Raw genomic sequence first — 19,688 nt, forward strand, 5'->3', positions numbered from 1 at the left:
CTGGTCTATGGTGCCACCATTTTTGTGACAAACCCCCACCCCCACCTGATATTAATACATTTGTTTGTTTACTAAGATTCAACTATGTTTTTTATTATAGACTTTATTGTTTTTATATCTCAATACATTGGTTTTCTTCCGTGTAAAATGGTTAATAAACACGATTTAAATTTTATTACATACAGAAAATAGGACAAATTTAAGGAGGCTTGTATGCTTCAAAGAAAGCCCTTTGCAGGAGAGGGAGAAGCATTTTTAAAATTCTCTATGTACTTTTTTTAATTACTGTATTCGTACATACCTAATTTTATGTCAGCATAAAAATGACTTGAAATAAATTTCCTTAAGCTTGTAAGTAACTCTATATCAATTTTATTACCTACATACAGATACTTCCTTTCCTTGAGTCAACACAAGACATTTAAAACAGACACATCCATTTGATAAATTTTCTGAGTTCCTTCCATATTTAAGCCTTTCTTTACTCTATTTCTGTTCAAATACATTGCTTTTGAATTCATCATCATCATCGTCATCATCATTTAACATCCGTTTTCCATGCTGGCATGGGTTGGATGGATTGACTGAGGTCTGAAAAGCCAGCAGGCTGCACCAGGCTCCAATCTGATCTACAGCTGGATGCCCTTCCTGACACCAACCACTCCAAGAGTGTAGTGGGTGCTTTTTACATGCCACTAGCAAGGGAGCCAGTCAGGCGGCCCTGGCATTGATCACATTTGGATGGTGCTTTTTACATGGCTCCAGCATGGGAGCCAATCAGGGGGCACTGGCAGTGACCACGTTAGGATAGTGCTTTTCATGTGCCACCAGTATGGGAGCCAGTCGGGTGGACCTGGCATCGGTCATGTTGGGATAGTGCTTTTTACGTGCCACCAGAATGTGAGCCAGTCAGGGAGCACTGGCACTGACCACGTTCAGATGGTGCATTTTACGAGCCACCAGCACAGGAGCCAGCCAGGTGGCACTAGCTATGGCTATGATTTTGGTTTTACTTGACTCAACAGGGCTTCTCAAGCATATCATATCAACTTTGTCCTGATTAATCAAGTGTTTGGAATGTAAATTAACAGGAAATTAAACATGTTTTTTTGCTCCATTTAACCACATGTCTACTAGTGTCTCAGTGTGATTAACACCTGATGTTACAGAGAGAGAAAGCGAAAATCTGCTTCTTGATTTGGTACTGTTTATGATTAACCATTAGCTTTGAAAAACCAAGACTTTTAAAAAAAGTATGCTCAAAACTTGTTAAAAACCTGACTGACCAAACAATTCTATGTCAATTTAAAATTAAGAATTTAAACTGAACTCCTCAGTTTTCATGTAAACTACCTTTGACATGGATCAGATGGTTTGACAGGATCCAATGAATCAAGGACTGCATTATGCTCCAGTGTCTGCTTTGACATGGTTCCTTTGACTGGATGCCCTTTCTAACATCAATACTTTGCATCATGTGCTGAGTGCGGTCACAATGCAGCTTTGAGACTTTGAACCTCAAGAGGTGAATTGGGTGGCAACTTTATGCTAGAAGACAATCTATGACAGAAGAGGCCAGACTAGAACAGGTTTCTTGCTGTAAATGAGCTGTGTAACTATAGACATTTTAGAAAAGAGGTTGGGAGTGATGTGGTCGAGTTGGAAAGCAATAAAAACAGTGGTGATGATGAGTAGACGTGGGAATGCCCGTTTGACAAAGTTATCACAGAAATAGTTTTTACATTTGTGTGAATTTTTTTCGCTCAATTCTTTTCTTGTCTTGAGCTGTTATATCTAAGCAGTTTTCCATTCCAACAGACAAATTTCAAAGTTATGGGGGAAATGATCAAATGCAATTATTTTCATTCCTTTTTAATTGAACAATTATTATTTTTTTATTATTTGCTTTGGTCATTAGACAGTGGGCAAAGGAAGCTATTTTAAGGCATTCTTTCATTTGAAGCAGCAAAGTTGTCAACTCGATCATATGAGATCATATGACTGTTCGGTAATTTCCATAAAATTTTTTTTTCCTTTATGCTTTGAAGAGAGCAGAAATTGAAAGTGAGGAGAAAGTGAAAAGGTGATAATTGCTTTGAAGTGAGAGCAGAAAGTGAAAGATGTATGTATGCATATATGAAATGGGACATGTGTGTGTGTGTGTGAGAGGGAGAGAGAGAGTGTGTGAGAGAGAGAGAGAGAGAGAGAGAGAGAAGGTGTGTTGTTATGTATTTTTTTGCACTTGCTCTCTCACACACACACAAACATTCTCTTTCATATACACATGCATACATCCTTTTGGCATGTATGTGTGCATATGCATGTGAGAGTGAGTGATTGTATTTCCTCATAACATATAGAGAAATGGATATCTTTCAATGAAATTCTTTTAGTTGTGGCTTATCTTAGTGTTTTAAAGTGGTCTAAATTGTAATCTCTCATCAAAATTCTGTGCTAATTTGTTCCAGCCACCAGCTTAATAATGAGAAAGTTATTATACTAAATTCTTTATTATTTTAAAATTTAATTGAAACAATGGCAGCATATAGAAATATAGTAACAAAAGGGCTAATGGCCCTGTTAATTTACCATCATCAGCATCCTTTAACATCTGCTTTCCATGCTGGCATGGATTAGACAGTTTGACCGGAACTGGTAAGCCAGTGAGCTGCACCATGTTCCAGTCTCATTTGGCATGGTTTCTATAGCTGGATACCCTTCCTAATGCCAATCACTTTACAGAGTGGCCTCCATGAGGCCTAACATTCAAAGGTTACGCTACTGGCAACAGCCACAACTATGGTTTCATTAGGAGCCATTTACATGACACCATCAATGGCTACAACTGCAATTTCACTTGGCTTGACGAGTCTTCTCATCCTTAATAACAATAGTTTTTAATTTAGGTACAAAGCCAGCATTTTTTAGGGGAGAGAGCAAGTCAATGCCACAGGCCCCAGTACATCACTGATACTTTCTTTTATCAATTCCAAAGGGATGAAAAGCAGAGTTGATCTTAACAGAATCTAAACTCAGAACGTAAGAAAATGGAAAAAATACTGCAAAGCATCAAAAAAATTCAATACTTTAACCATCTTTTGGGTTTTATACCAGCAGTTCTGAGAGGAAGAGATTAGTTGGTATGATCAATTCCAGTATTTGACTGGTCCTTAATTTTATTTGCCTTGAAAGGATGAAAGGCAAAGTTGAATTTGGCAGGATTTGATCTGTACTAGAACAATTACTGCAATGCATTTTCCCAATGTTCTTATTCTGCTAATTAACTGCTCTTAGTTTCTGATTTTCTGGGAAGGAGGAATAGTCAATTACATTGAGACCAGCATTTTTGTGGAATGAAGAATTGTCAATTACATTGACTCCAGTACTAAATGTTAAGGTCATCTTACAGAAAATGGCTTTGCCAGTCATTGTTCCTGAAAACAGGGTTGAGCCATTGAAATAAAGCATATCCTGGGGCATTTCAGTTAAACTACACCCTTGCTCTATAATTTGTAGTCATTTAAGGCAGTGAGCTGACAGTAATGTTAGCAAAACCAGGCAAAATGCATCCACCTTTATGTTCTAAGTTCAAATTTCACTGAGGTCGACTTTGCCTTTCACCTTTTTGGGGTCAATAAAAAGGGTACTAGTTGAACACTAGGGTCAATGTAATTGACTAGCTTTCTCCCCTGAAACTGCTGGCCTTGTGCCAAAATATGAAACCAATTTGTAGTCATGTGCTGAAGTAAGAAATTAAGTATCATTCTTACCCTTCAACTTGTCGATGAATGTTCATTTTCCAACACCATGAATAGGCACAGGCATAGCTGTGTGGCTTAAGAAGTTTGCTTCTCAATCACAGGATTTTGGGTTCAGTTCCACTCTATGGTACATTGAATGTCTTCTAGCCCCAGGTCAACCAAATCTTGTGAGTAGATTTGGTGGACAGAAACTGAAAGTCATCCATTCTGCATACACATACAGATGTATGCGTGTGTGTTTGTGTTTCCTTGTCTTGACATCACATGGGTGTTGTAAGTGTACCATCATACAAACAGTGTCCTGTTTCTAATCCTTCATGAAAAACATGACTGGCCATGGGCAAATATTACCTTACTTGGAAACAGGTGAGGGTTGGTGACAGGAAAGGCATCTTTCTTCTATTTTTTCTTTGCCCTTTTCAAGCCTAGCCAGGCTCATGGGCCCGGTTTCCGTGGTATATGTGTTCCTCCCAGCTGGACGGGATGCCAGTCCATCGCAGCGTTACTCAAGAAACAGGAAGAAAGAGAGAGAAAGTTGGGGCAAAAGAGTACAACAGGGGTCGCCACCACCCCCTGCCAGAGCCTCATGGAGCTTTAGGTGTCTTCGCTCAATAAACACACACAACGCCCGGTCTGGGAATTGAAACTACGATCCTCCAACTGTGAGTCTGCTGCCCTAACCACTGGGCCATTGTGCCTCCACAGGAAAGGCATCTAGCTATAGAAAATCTGTTTGACCCATCCAGGCATGGAAAAGTGGACATGAAAACGATGATGATACTTGATTTGTTATAGTAAAACTTTGCATATATATTTATTTTGCATGCATCTGTGTTTCTGCCTACGTACATGCATATTTTCTAGGCACTTGGATATGGCATTTGTGAAAATATGTAGTTTTTTTTATCATTAGTAATTATTAAATGCTACTGACCTTGTTCTCTGCATTCTAATGATTTAGGAAAAAAAACAAAAAAACAAGGAATAAGGATGTCCTTGAATTTCTCTAGGACTTTATAAATAGTGAATGAAGTGAGCTGTTATCTAGTCATGATTCAAGAAAATATCACAGATTTGGTAAACTGTCTAAAGTTACACATGTATATACTTGTAGAGAACATAAATGTAGAATGTCTGCAAGGGGAGAACACAGCTATAAGATGGGTGCATGTGTAGAGTACACTGCTGTTGGATGTCTACATGTTTAGAGAGCATGGCTGTGGGATGTTTACATGTTTAGCGAGTATTGATGTGGAATGTCGAAATGTATATGTGCTTATAGAGCACACAGCTGTAGGATGTCTGTATGTGTACATTCATGTAGAGAACACAGCTATGGAATGTCTACATGTGAATGTGTGAATGAAAATAGAATAAGATTTCTTTTTTTTTTTTATGTTATTTACCTTGATTCTCTGCAAAAATAAATTTATAGACAACCAACACCCATATTTGAACTCAGAATGTAAAACAATGTAACTAAACATCGTAAGTCCCTTTATCTGCTGTTCTACTGATTTTACCATCTACCATCATCTAATAATAATGGCTTCAAATTTAGGCACAAGGCCAGCAATTTGGGGAGGGGGGCAAGTCAATTCCATTGACCCCAGTGCTCAACTGGTACTAATTTTTATCAACCCTGAAAGGATGAAAGGCAAAGTCAACCATAGCAGTATTTGAACTCATCATCATCATCATCATTTAACGTCTGCTTTCCATGCTAGCATGGGTTGGACGGTTCGACTGGGGTCTGGGAAGCCAGGAGGCTGCACCAGGCCCAGTCTGATCTGGCAGTGTTTCTACAGCTGGATGCCTTTCCTAATGCCAACCACTTTGTGAGTGCAGTGGGTGCTTTTTATGTGCCACCGGCACAGGTGCCAGGCGAGGCTTGCAATAATTCTACCAGCTTGTCCCATTTTTCAGATTTTAGTATAAGGCCAGTCATTTCAGTGGGAGGAGGTTAGTTGATTACATCTGTAGTGAGACCAATTTCTATTATGGCACATTGAAGACAATTAGCCTTTTATAGGCACAACATGTCAATCTGTAATAATTAGCCGTTTTACCTATCATGTGAGTTTTGAACATTGGTTAAGTTCTGTGCTGTGACTGGCTGAGTATTGTGCAGGATTTGGATCGAAGTTCCAATCATGTTGCATTTAACACATTTTCAAACTAATCAGTATGTGCTCTGGAGCCTGCCTTTCCCCCATAAACTTGTTTAGCAATTATTGAAACCAGAGGTGTGAGTGATTTTCATGAAGGTGAGTTATGTTGATTTCCTGCTGTTATTAACCAAAGCAAAATTAATAAAACAGAACACATGTAACCAACGACAACCCAAGCTGAATTGTCCAAATGATGGATCAACTACAACCACCAGAATTTCTTGTTTCTTTCTTGATCCACTGCACTACTTTATGGAGGAATAGTCTTGCAGTCATTTTTAAAGTTTGTTTCTTATATTACTTTCGTGAGTGAACAGGTTATATAATGGTATACAGAATTCAGTAGTAAAACCAAGGGATACTTTAGTTAGACCATACTTGTGAAAGGTAAGAGAGTCCAGTTTGCTGGACATTGTTGTAGAGCTGAAAAAGAGGTAATTTCTACTCTTCTCCTCTGGAAGCCATCTACTCGCAATACCAGAGGGCGCACACTCTCCTACCCTGATGTAATCTCCAGGGATACAGGCATCCAGCAACAGGACCTCCGTAATGCCATGATGGACCGTGAAGTCTGGTATAGCATGGTAAATTCCATTGTCTCGACCACGGTCGAACAATGATGATGATGAAACATCAACCCTAGTACTCAAATGGTGTTTTATGTTATCAACCATGAAAGGATGAGAGACAAAGTTGATTTAGGCAACATTTGAATGCAGAACATAAAGTGATGGAAGAAATGCTGCTAAGCATTTTGTCAGATACACTAATGGTTCAGTCAGCTTACCATTTAATAACAACATAATTTTAATTTTGAATTTAGGCAAAAGATTACAAATATTTCTAGGTCTAGTAGACTCCAGTATTTTTATGATAGTCATTGGATCAAATCCTGAAGAATGAAAAGACAAAATCACTATCAGTGAAATTCCAACACACAAGACATTTTCTTTGTCGCTCTAATAACCATGCTATCCACATTTTCTAAAATAATGATTTCTTTAAAATAATACCATTTTTGTTTTAAAACACAAGTTAACACAAAAACAATAAATTTTCATTATTTTATTTCTAAGATGTAAAAAAGAAAAATTAATATTGAAAAAGACAAACATATAACATTGTATTTTCAACAGTAAAATCCAAACAGTTTTTAAAAAGTTATGATTAAAAAAACTGATCCTTTCCAAAATGGAGGAATTGCTAGCCTGGATCAGAAATCCTACACCAAAAATATTAAAAAAAAAAATTTTTAATCACTGCGAAATAAAAAGATTTTAAGGTTAAAATAACTGTAATAATAATAAAATTGTAGTAAAAGGTGAAAAACACATCAAATGATATTTACTGTATTTGGTTTATGTACTTATTATTGATCCCAGAATGCATTGCATGTAAAACTACAATTTGTGTGTGCATGTATACATATATGTATATATCATAAACATACATGTATAGATTTATACGCATATACATATATGTATACTTGCTTATATACAGAGATGAATATATGTACATATTAAACATACACACATATTTGCATATTTATATATATTGAACACATGTATGTGTGGATATATACATACTAAGATTCACACACACACACATGTGCGTGCAAGCTTATATACACACGTATGCTACAAACACACACACACCTAATTATTGGTTTCGTTGATGAGGTTTCACTCAACATCTCAGTTGCAGTGTCAACCAATGTTCTTAAGTTGATATTGAAAAAGCAGAGCCATGGCTGTTGTGTACTCTATGCTGTCACAGAATGCACTAGCATCTTTTCAACCCCAACATCACCTCTTGACACTGATGCTAATTGTGACTATTTCCAAATCAAATCACATTCACTTAAAGAAATCAATGAAGCAGCAGCTACATGGTTGTTTCACTCGCCAGAAATAACAGCCAAATATCCCAACTTCTAGACTTAAAAAACACAGGAATGGGATGATCACTACTGGAAGGCTTTTAATTGTAGGTTTGTTGAGCAGGGCTGACACCTAAGCCAAACAACAACACTTCATTTTAAAATGTTTTAGCAAAAGACAAACATTTCAAGGAAGAGGTGGCGCTTAATGTTGGAGAAGATAAATGATGTGGTGGTGTTCAAGGAATAACTGAAGTGGTTCATACCTGCATCTGAAACAATCCTGCATCAGTAATGCACAGCAGGGTGTGTAAACCACAGTTTCTGAGTCTGCTCATACATATAATTGGCTGACTGAACATAATTGTGCCCCAGAAATCATCATCATTTAACGGCCGTTTTCCATGCTAGCATGGGTTGGACGGTTCGACTGGGGTCTGGTAAGCCATGGAGGCTGCACCAGGCTCTAGTCTGATCTGGCAGTGTTTCTACAGCTGGATGCCTTCCTAACACCAACCATTCCGTGAGTGTAGTGGGTGTTTTTTACGTGCCGCCGGCACAGGGGCCAGAGCAGGCTGGCAAACGGCCACGATTGGTTGGTACTTTTACGTGTCACTGACATGGACGCCAGTCAGGTGACGCTAGTAACTGCCACGCTCGAATGGTGCTTTTTACGTGTCACCGTCACGGGTGTCTTCACTACAATTTCCATTTGAATTTTTGATGTTGACGAACTTGACTCAACAGGTCTCGTCAAGAACAGCAGGTCACTCTATGATCCAAGGTCAGCACAGCAGGCTGTCCTGCGAGCATGAACTCACTTCATTTGTCGGGTCTCCCACTCATTTCACATATCTCTCTCTCTTCTTTTTCTCTCTCCTTGTTTTTTCTGTGTCCCTTTCTGTAGAAGAGCGTAGGCTCGAAACGTAAGACTTTTTCTATTTCTGAGCATTATATACTAATACATCTGTTTGTTTTGTACACCACCTGTCTTCGTCTTTTGTGTTTTTTTCGTAAACTCTCCCTATACATATATATATATATATATATATATATATATAGAGAGAGAGAGAGAGAGAGAGAGAGGTGAAATGAGTTGGGTGTCTAGGAAATGTCTCCCTCAGCTCTCCAGCCTCTGCAGAGCATCAAGGATGTAAGAGATTTAGAGAAAGAGTTAAGCAGCTTAACTCTTTCTCTAAAGCTCTTACATCCTTGATGCTCTGCAGAGGCTGGAGAGCTGAGGGAGACATAAGTCTGCTTGTGACTAATATAGGCACCTAAAATAAGTAGTGAAAGTATGGTTTTTAAACTATTAGGACATACTCACCAGTGATTGGCAACTAACCTATATATACATGTGTTTGAGTTTATTCATTGTACGAATGTTCACAATACACACATTACATATATTGCTGTTTAGCCCTAGTCATCATTTAATCAAACCTAAGTATGATTAAAGACATTCCAGTTGTGATCATCCAACCTCTCGGTTTCAGACAATATAACCAGATCACATTATCTGATGTGTCCTAGAATGTTGAGTGGCAACCATAGATGCTGGCTTGATAGCCCGCATTATATGTCTTATTTTTTTTAATGCTGTCACAGTGTAGCTGTCACTTCATGAGAATACATACACACACATAGATACAGATAGAACCATGAAGATTTATAAAGACATTTCTAAGATTTTCGATTTGATTTTATAGTAGGAATACATATACACCTCTTACATATTTGCAAACTTTAGTTACTTAGTCAAACAAATGAATCTTGTTATTTTACTTGCAACCGCCTGCTTCTTTTGTTAAGAACTTAACATGCATATATTACAAGCAGATTTGTTTTAAATAGTACAGACATTTTCTTAAGACATTGAATTAATAATTGACAGCACCCATTTAATTATAGCTGCATAATTAACTACACAAAAATGACATAACATTAAAATGTAAAGTGCAACAAAAATATCTCATATTTATTCTTCTCGCTAAAAGTTTCAACAGCATACACACACTGTACACTAATCTAAACCATGATGGTCACTGAAGAAAATTATAAAACGTTAGCTACTTGAAGACAGCATCACCACCTGCCTAACTTCACTAGAACCACATCAATGGCCATATAAATATGGAAGGGCTTATTGTATTAAAAAAAAAGCTTTTAGATAACCAAATATGTAGTATGGAAACTTTCAAATACTACATATTTTGTATTTTTTTTTTTTTTAAATAGAGATAAACAATATACCAGATAGATGAAACCAATGCTGCATGTTTGCTAACAGTTAAAAAAAAGTCTTTTGAAGTCACATTTACTATAGTTTAAAATATTATGTAGGATTACATAGTAAATCTATACTCAAAATGTTAACATTATCTAATTGCCATGATTCCATGTTTATCAAATATACATGTGAACATGGATTGCTGCACATGTACATAATGACTGTTTAATGTTTCATGCATACATGTAACACAGATAAGTGTGAAAGTGAATACACATGAATTTGTCAATGTGTATTTATGAATATACATACTAACATACACAAAGGCAATGTGGTAAAAGTTTGTGTAAATATGCATATACACAACTGCTAAAAGTAATACTAACAGTGTGAAAATATACACAGATTTATAATCAAAGTAATGTTTAACATTCAAACTCAATTAGTAATCACAAATTTGTAACATTTGATTATTTTTCCATTTCATTCTAAGTAATAATGATAAGGTGAAATACAATTAGTCCATGAAAAATATATTTTAGAGTTAAATCACTCACAGACAGTGATGTCTTACCTGTAAGGTAGAATTATAACTGGTTTTATTTTCAAACATGTGACATCTTATAACATGTGAATGCTTATGCACACACACATTATATATATATATATATATATATATATATATTCTTTTGTTTCAGTCATTTGACTGTAGCCATGCTGGAGCACTGCCTTTAGTTGAATAAATCGACCCCAGGACTTATTCTTTGTAAGCCTAGTACTTATTCTGTCTCATTTGCCGAACCACTAAGTTACAGGGATGTAAACACACCAACATCAGTTGTCAAGTGATGGTGGGGGGACAAACACAGACATACACACACACACACACATATATACATATATATATACATATATATATATACACACATATACATATATATACATATACATAATGATGATATATATATATACATATACATATATATACATATATATATATGACGGGCTTCTTTCAGTTTCCATCTACCAAATTCACTCACAAGGCTTTGGTCAACCCGAGACTATAGTAGAAGACACTTGCCCAAGGTGCCATGCAGTGATTCTGATCCCAGAACCATGTGGTTGGTAAGCAAGCTGCTTACCACACAGCCACTCCTGCACCTATATATATATGCATTCATGTTTTATTCATTTTCAAATTTCATTAATAATATAGACATTGACTGCAATTTTATTTTCAATGCTTTACATTCATCTCAAATTTATTATCAATGTACATATATGTATAAATTGTCAACATTTAATTTTTATTAAGAATATATTGTAATCATATTAAGAATATATAAATTTTAATTATATTATAAATAAATAAATAATTTATAATATGAATATATAAGTTTTGAATTATATAAATATAATGATATATTTGATAATTAGAATAATCAGTCATACCATTGACTGTATGTAGGTGTATTTCATCAATATAAATAATATTGAATAATTAATACTAATAAAGATTTCTTCTATTGACACAACGCCAGAAATTTACAGAGGATGGGGGACCAGTTGATTAAATAAACTTTCAGCAAATTACTGGTACTTATTTTATCAACCATATAAGATAGAAAGACAAAGTTTACCTTGGTGCAATTTCACCTTAGAATCCAAGGGAGCAGGATTTTTTAATTATGCACAAAGCTATAAATTAGGGAGAAAATTTTAGTATCTGTCAGGTAATTTGTCTATTGAAACTAGATCAATGAAAGGCAAAGTCAACCTTGGTGAGATTTGAACTCAGAAAATAAAAAGGACAATTACTTTAAGGCATTATAATTCTGATATTTATCATACTATTATTAATAATAATTCTTTCTAATTTTGGCACAAGGCCAGCACTTCTGAGGGGACAGGGCAAGTCACTTACATAAACTCCATTACTTGAGTGGTACTTAATCAAACCTGAAAAGATGAACAGTAAAGTTGAACTCTGAACATAAAGAGTTGGACGAAATTCTACTAAGCATTTTGCTTGACATGCTAACAATTCTGCCAACTTATTGTAAGAAATTTTAGCGGGAGGGCTGAGTTGATTACACCAATCCCAGTACCTGACTGGTATTTTATTTTATCAATCCCAGAAAGATGAGTTGACCTTGGCAGGATTTGAACTTGGAATATAAAGAGTCAGAATATATTTACAAGGCGTACTGATTTTTTTAATTTGCCACAAGGGCAATAAATGAAGTGATATTAAAAAGATAAATTTAAAAAAAAAAAAACAGCAGGGATTTGCACAACATCAGTGATGGAGGAGGTATATTTCTCACTTAGGTAAAAAACTACTTGGGGTGAATATGTAGTTAACCTTAATATTTGATGGTCACCTACTTAGCAACTTTGGATACAATAATTGTATCTATTACAAACGAAAGGTCATGTATTTTGGGGCAGAACGTAATCAATTCAATGACCTCCCTCCTCAACAGCTGACAAGTACTTTGGGCACAAGGCCAGCAATTTTAAGGGGAGGAGGAAGTCAATTACATCAACTCCAGTGCTCAAATAATAACTAACCTTATCAGCCCTGAAAAGATGGAAAGGCAAAGTGGAAGAGCTAGAAGAAATGTCACTAAGTTTTTTGCCTAACATGCTAACAATTGCTTTTTAAATTAGGCACACAGCCAAAATTTCAGTGAGGGTGGGGGTACAGTTGAATATATTATTTTCAGTATTGGACAGGTACTCTATTTTATTGACTCTGGAGGGATGTAAGGTTTGAAACTAGAACAGACAATTTCAGAACAAATACTGCAAGTTGTCTTGCCCCTATGCTTTAACAATTCTACTAATCCATTACCTTTTAATAATTATAATAATAATGGTTTCAAATTCTTTAGCACAAGGCCAGTAACTTCAGGGAAGAGCTAAGTTGATTACATCAACCCTTGTACTCAACTGGTACTTAGTTTATCGACCCCAAAAGGATGAAAAGCAAAGCTGATCTCAGCAGAGTTTGAACTCAGAATATGAAGGTGGATGAAATACCACAAAGCATTTTTCCCAGTATGCTAAAGTACTGCCAGCTTGCTATAACAATAATAATAATAATGGTTTTAATTCAGGAACAAAAGGTAGCTGTTTTTAGGGAAGGGATTTGTTGATTATGTCACTTCCAGTGCTTAACAGAATATGACCTCAGAACAAAAAGAGCAGGATAAAATACCACCATGCTATAATGATTCCTTTTGACTCAATACAAAGTGAATTTTCACAGATGCAATTATTGTAAGAATTTTTTATTCATCCTAAAAAATTTTGAGAAGATAGATTTTGAACTCAGATTACAAGATGGACAATACCAGAGTTAAGACTTGCATTCTCTTCTCAACTAATATTACAATTGGTTTCACTGGGTTTAGCAATCTGACCTCTGCTGACCTGGTGGGTTAAGGTTTGAATATGATATCAAAGGAACCTTTAATGTTGGTGATAGTGAGGGTACAATTATATAGTAATCAGCAGTATGAATATATATAGCTATCTGAATGTTTCTGCATGCAAATATATCATCAACATTTTTTTATTAGGGTAATGGAATTACTTTCATCTTTTTGCATCTTGTTGTGGGCAGACTACCTTTTATTTTTCCAACATCAGCAGCATATATAGCATATGTCATAAATTGGGGGGTATTTGATTTGAACGGACTCCACCTACCCCACCATAATTTGTGACCTTGTGTCAATGTTGAAAATTATTATTTTTATAAGTTTTGCATAGTAAACCATTCTCAACTTTTAGGGCTTATAAGTGGGTCCAGATCAGTCAATTCACTTCAATATCACTAGTATTTTGCTGATGATAGAAATCGAATAGGTAAAGCCAATTAACTCCCAACAACAAGTACCAAACTAAATACAATAAACCATTTGAGACCCCTATCCCCACCAAACTCCCTCAGTTTCAACCAAATTCATTTTCTTCATATCAATACATCACCATATTGCTAGCTGTGCCAGTCTTTCATTATGTCTTCAGTGAAGTCCAGGATCGTTAGATCTACTCTCACCTCTACTTCCTCTTCTATGGTCATCTGTTCATCTCACAACCCATGGCATTGCTGTCTCTTAACTGAAGTAATTATTTTTACAGTTAAATGCCTCTTTTTACCACTAACAGCTGAACTGTGAAGTAAGATTGGAGTTCATGTTTTTTTTTTCTTCTTTGCTTAAGCAATAAGAGAATAGTTGTAGTGAAATCTGAACTCGAGTCTATGTGGTCTTTAGACAAACAGGCTATTCTCACAACCACTGTGCCTCTCATGAGCTGGCATACATACACAAATCAAGCTTCCAATGAACAGTTAATAAGGTGTAAAGGGCTTGTTCTAGGAACAGGGAGCATACAACTAAAATTACTAAACAATTGCAGCTAGTAGTAGAAGCAACAACATTACTTAATGTTTTCTGTCAAGCAATGTATCAGCCCTGATACAGCAGTGAAAGTGTTTTGACCATTCAATTTGAGGACATGATCTGAGTTCAAATCTCATGGGAACTGGCTATGCATTTTATTCTGCCAAATCACAGTAAAATAAGTATTAGTCATATACTAAGGTTCATTCAATTATCTATATTTCTCCTCTACAAACCTGTCACTTTGCAGCAATGAAAAGAAAGCATTCACATAATTGAATCTAATTTTAATTCCTTCTATTTTACATTATTAATTTACTTCTCTAATTAACACAATTTCAAGTTTTTTCACGTAAGTCCACATCACTTAACACCACCAACCTTTAGATTTTATTACTTTTTATAGTTTTAAATTTGAAAATAACAAAAACACAACAAAACAATTTAAATGAGAAAACCTGAAAGAAATGTGGAAAAAAAAATTTTTTTTTTTTTTTACAAAAAATATTAATTATTTTTCATGTTTAGAAAATTTATTTTAAAATACCATCTTGAATGTGTTAATTGTAGTCTGAGAGAAAAATGGTAAAATTGATTTAGGATATTTAATGAAAAGAAGTAAAAATAAAATTTTCACCTTTTACTGCCTTGAAGAAAATAGTTTTGCACCAAATTCTTTGGTTAACCAATTATTTGAAGTCACTTTTGTTGAACAATATATATATTGAGGTGTTGCATATGTATATAGCCTGATGTTTCTGTTTGCTTCATTAAAGAGGGGAGGAGCACAACCCATAACTTTTGCAGGATCTCAGATGTTGATGAATGAAAGGAAGTAGAAACCACAACTTATGAATTGTGGTTGGTCACTTCTTTAATAACTCTAAGGAAACCAGCTGGAAATCAGTAACCACAGACAGACATCTTGAAGGTCTATGACTGCTAGGTCACCAGTCATAACCTAATATAGCAGAGAGTACACGTTTAGCAAACAGGGTAGCTGCACCAGGTATTATTCACAGGGGCCAGGTTTAGCCACATCTAGCTGTAGTCCTCTGGTGGAGAACTCCCTTATGTTTGTACCCACTTACTAACAACACTACACAAAGGATGGTAAAGTAAGAAGAGGTGTATCAAGAGAATGAGTTGCCTTCATATTGGAGAGGTGGTCAAGCTACTTGCAACAGACTAGAAACTACTAAAGGCACCAAGGGACCAGATGATAGGGTCAAACCAGCAACAAATTAAGTGTTGATGAATGGATTAGGTATGGAGTAGGGGATGTGTATGTTGTTAGACTGGGTGTGATGTGTAGGCCAGGTGTTGATTTGTAGTTTGTATATTGGAGGTTGATATGTAGTCTTGTGTAATGTAACAGGATATTATTTTTTCTTCTATTTTCCACTTCTGTAAACTTACCATAAAACCAACTGGGTTTAGAACAGCTTTATTTGAACATTCGTTTCTACTAGAAATATTAATTTGGTCATTTCAAATATTATGGAAAATGTATTTTCCTATTTTTTTTACAATTATATGTGAATGTATTTATGTGTATTTAAATATGTCTACTTAAGTGTGTAGGTGTGTGTGTATGTATATATATATATAACCTACATGCTCATATATATATATATATACACACACATAAATATATATTTATATATGCAAACACATAGGCGCATAGATATTTTTTACACTTAGACAACCTTCAGCAGTGTTGTAAAACATATGTCCTTCACAAAAAATAAAAGGTTAAAAAAAAGACACCACACCTCTTATGCTACAGCAGAAAGGTTACAGGGCCACTAAATGTATACAAAAGGAAAAGTTCTTAGGTGTTCCGTTCCAAGAACACTCTTTCTACACCAACCAATCATTGTCCTAATTGACACACTTTTGTTTTTACATCAATTATATATTTATAATATTTATTTTCCTAGAGTAGACATTTCAATCTGTATGCTTCACATTTTATTTTCACCAGTGACATTTAACTCACATTCAGGTGAACAAGTTCTTATCTTAAAGTTATATACAATTTAAAAGTCATTTTAGTACAAATACACTTACAGACACCTACAACACATGCATCTATGTGTGTTAGTGTGTGCGCTCTTGCTTGCACACATGTATATATGTATACATGCATATTACATGTGTTACATGTGTGTGTACATACACACACACATAGACATATACATGCAAGTATATACTTAACTACATAAATATATGTATACACAGGCAGAACCTCTACAAGGTTATAACCTGCATCAGTTGAGGTCATACTTAATTGCAACACCTAGTAGCACATATACATCTATATTCACACACACACACATACATGAAACACACAGGTACAATAGGACTTCAGTTATAGAAAATGTGTTAAAATGTTTGCCTGCTTACTGTGTTATTTTGCTATGGTAAGAAATTGCCACAGATGTTATTACTAATTATATTATTTTTAGACATAGTCACCAATAGATTAGTGTTTGTTGCAGTAGAAGACCTATATTCTCACTGTCGCGCCCATTCTTATCACAGATGCTGTCATCACAACCGTTCTATAGAGTAGTTGTCATCTCTAGTCTTTGTAAAAACAATTCCCCTTTCTCTCTGTTGACATTTTTTTTTTGTTTCTGTTATTGAAGAAAAATTCTTTCCTATCTTTTTATTCATTTTTTAATTCCTGGTTTTGCAAAAAGGCGCAATTCATAGCACTCAACATATGCAGAGCCATAGCAGAAGTGGTAGTCATTATCATAAGTGGTAGTCATTATCATAAGTGGTAGTCATCATCATCATCATACGTCTGCTTTCCATACTAAAAAGACAAACAGATAATGAGGAAGAGGAGAAAGAAAGATAGGTAGAAATGACTAGAAATCAGTCCAAGCTTTATAGAATTTACTCCAATTCATTTCCTCTCTGTTCACTTCCTCTCACTTTGTGTGTCACTGTTACTCTGTCCGCTTCTTTCAATTAGAAAAAAAAGAAAGAAAAAAAACGGAAAAAAAACTCCCCACAAAATCCTCTTCTGAACTGCTTCCTTCCCAAGGAAGGAAAAAAAAAATTGCAATCATAAAGATCTAAATAAGTGCTGTATAAGAGATAGAGGAGCAGGAAAAGGTGAAAGAATATAGTAAGAGAGAGAGAGAGAGAGAGAGAGAGAGAGAGAGAAGAGAGACCAAGAAAGTAAATATGAGAGGAATAGTGAAAAACAGAAGGAAAGATTACTTAGACACAAAGTGATAATCTCTAGTGATAATCTCTAGTGATCAAATGAAAAATTAACTGGTTCACTGTTAAGACCATTAGAATATTAAAGAGTGAGAGTAAGGGTGACAGTTGGTAGAGGGTGATAGCTGTTGTTTTGACAGGGCATCGGCAGTAGTAGTAGTAGTGGTGGTGGTAGTAGGAGTAGCAGCAGTAGTAATAGTGTTGGTTGTAGAATAAGTGGTGGTGGTGGTGGTGAAGGTGGTACTGGTAATAGTAGTAGTGGTTGGTGGTGGTGGTGGTGGCAGCAGACGGTGAGTAAAATTTCCATGGAAAAGTCTGGGGAGCACACAGACCAAGGATGTATCGATACTAGCTGGGAAATGAAATCCCTATGTCTTCGAGTATGCCTTTTGGTGTTTCTGACTCCTAAGTAAGGAACAGAGATAAGTTTTAATGATAATAATAACAATAATAATAATAATAAAAGGTAATTATAATCATAAACAAAAGCTCAAATTCCAATAAAAAGCATGGAGAAAGCATATATATATATATATATATATATATATATATATATATATATATATATATATGTATATACATCTAGCAATGTGTGGTTGTTCAGTTAAAAAGCATCTTCAACCTTGAAATATTTACCTTCATTTAGGGTACCTTACTCCCCAACCTCTTCTGTATACATCTATCTTTACACTGGGCACCAAGACTAAGTTTGGCAGAATCCATAACGCCATCCAACTGCATGGGGTTTGAATTTAGAACTGTGAGCTAATCCTATCGGTGACTACTAAATACTTCTTTGGTGAATGATATTTCATAGTGGTTTTGTAATAATTATTATATAAGCATTTTTAGCTTATAGGTTTGTGTACAGAACTTGTTCAGTCGTACACTAAAGCGAGGTACACAAGTCACAGAACATTTCTTTTCTCACATTGTCATTATTTTGTTCTATTCAGTATATTGCAGAATTATTTCTTTATTAGATTTCGTTTTTGGATTTGGTTTGCAAGATTCTTTATATGAGTTTGTGTGTTGAAGCATATTCTGTTGTGTCTGGGGAGAGTCATTTTCTTTTTGTGCCTTATTATTTAACTATTGAAAAGGTTGTAAGACGCAAGGAAAATTTTAGGACAATAAAAATAAGAAAAAAGTGTAAATTTTACCGGTGAGTGTTAAATAATAAGGCACAAAAATAACATGACTCTCCCCAGGCACAACAGAATTTCTTTATTAGATTATTGGTTAGGAAGGGCAAAATCCATAATTTTTTCTAACGCCTTCCTAGATTATATTCTACACAGATATTATTTAACCTTCTTATGAAATACACAAGCCTCTGTTTCACTTAATTTTCAAAGTAATGCAAAATTTAGTAAAAAAGCAAAATGCTGTTATTAAGCTGGTGTTTGGAACCTAGATTGATATGACATTTTGGTAGAAAGTTTTAATACAGAGTACTTTAAAGCTGGAAGTTTCTACCAAAGAACCAGGGATCAGTCTCAAGCAGGTTGGCACAAAAAGGGCTAATTTATTGAAAAAGTTGTTTAAGGATTTTTTAAATATTATTATATTAACAATAATTTTATGATTCTCTTATCCGTGGCCTTTATGATGATAAGACAATATGGCCAGCAAGTTTGAGAGCAGAGGATCCTAGTACTTGAACTTTATTTTATCAACCCTGAAAAATGAGAGAACATAAAGAGCCAGAATAAAATGCCACCAAGCATTTTGTCTGATGCTTTAATAACTCTGCCAGCAATTTTGAGGGGAGAAGTCAGTCAATACAACTGACCCTAGTACATGACTGGTACTTTATTTTATTGACCTCAGTGGGACGAAAGGCAAAGTTGATTAATTTTACCAATCCTCTGCTTATAATAATAATCTGTGGATCATTCCCACTTTATATTCACTGTAGTAGTAGTAATGAGTTGAAAGGAATGGTGCTAATCACCATTCCTTGGGAAGGAAGCCTGACACTAACGA

General features: G+C 35.3%; 1 protein-coding gene across 4 annotated transcripts in view; it reads right to left on the reverse strand.

Annotated features, from left to right (window-relative positions):
* Positions 1 to 6,982: 6,982 nt before the first annotated feature.
* Positions 6,983 to 19,688, reverse strand: part of LOC115214086 (AP-1 complex subunit sigma-2) — a 124,515-nt gene continuing 111,809 nt past the window's right edge. For 3 of the 4 annotated variants that reach the window (XR_005000193.1, XM_029783133.2, XM_029783137.2), the window contains one exon: positions 12,386 to 18,104. Coding sequence is in view for 1 of the 4 variants with exons in the window: in XM_029783133.2 (XP_029638993.1) it covers positions 18,048 to 18,104 (57 nt within the window). In the remaining 3 variants the exon portion in view is untranslated. Of the gene's footprint in view, positions 7,155 to 12,385; positions 18,105 to 19,688 lie in introns of those variants that run through there. The other variant, XM_036505039.1, reaches the window with a different exon arrangement.

Source organism: Octopus sinensis, linkage group LG7 (genome assembly GCF_006345805.1).
Source record: "Octopus sinensis linkage group LG7, ASM634580v1, whole genome shotgun sequence".
Taxonomy (NCBI): domain Eukaryota; kingdom Metazoa; phylum Mollusca; class Cephalopoda; order Octopoda; family Octopodidae; genus Octopus; species Octopus sinensis.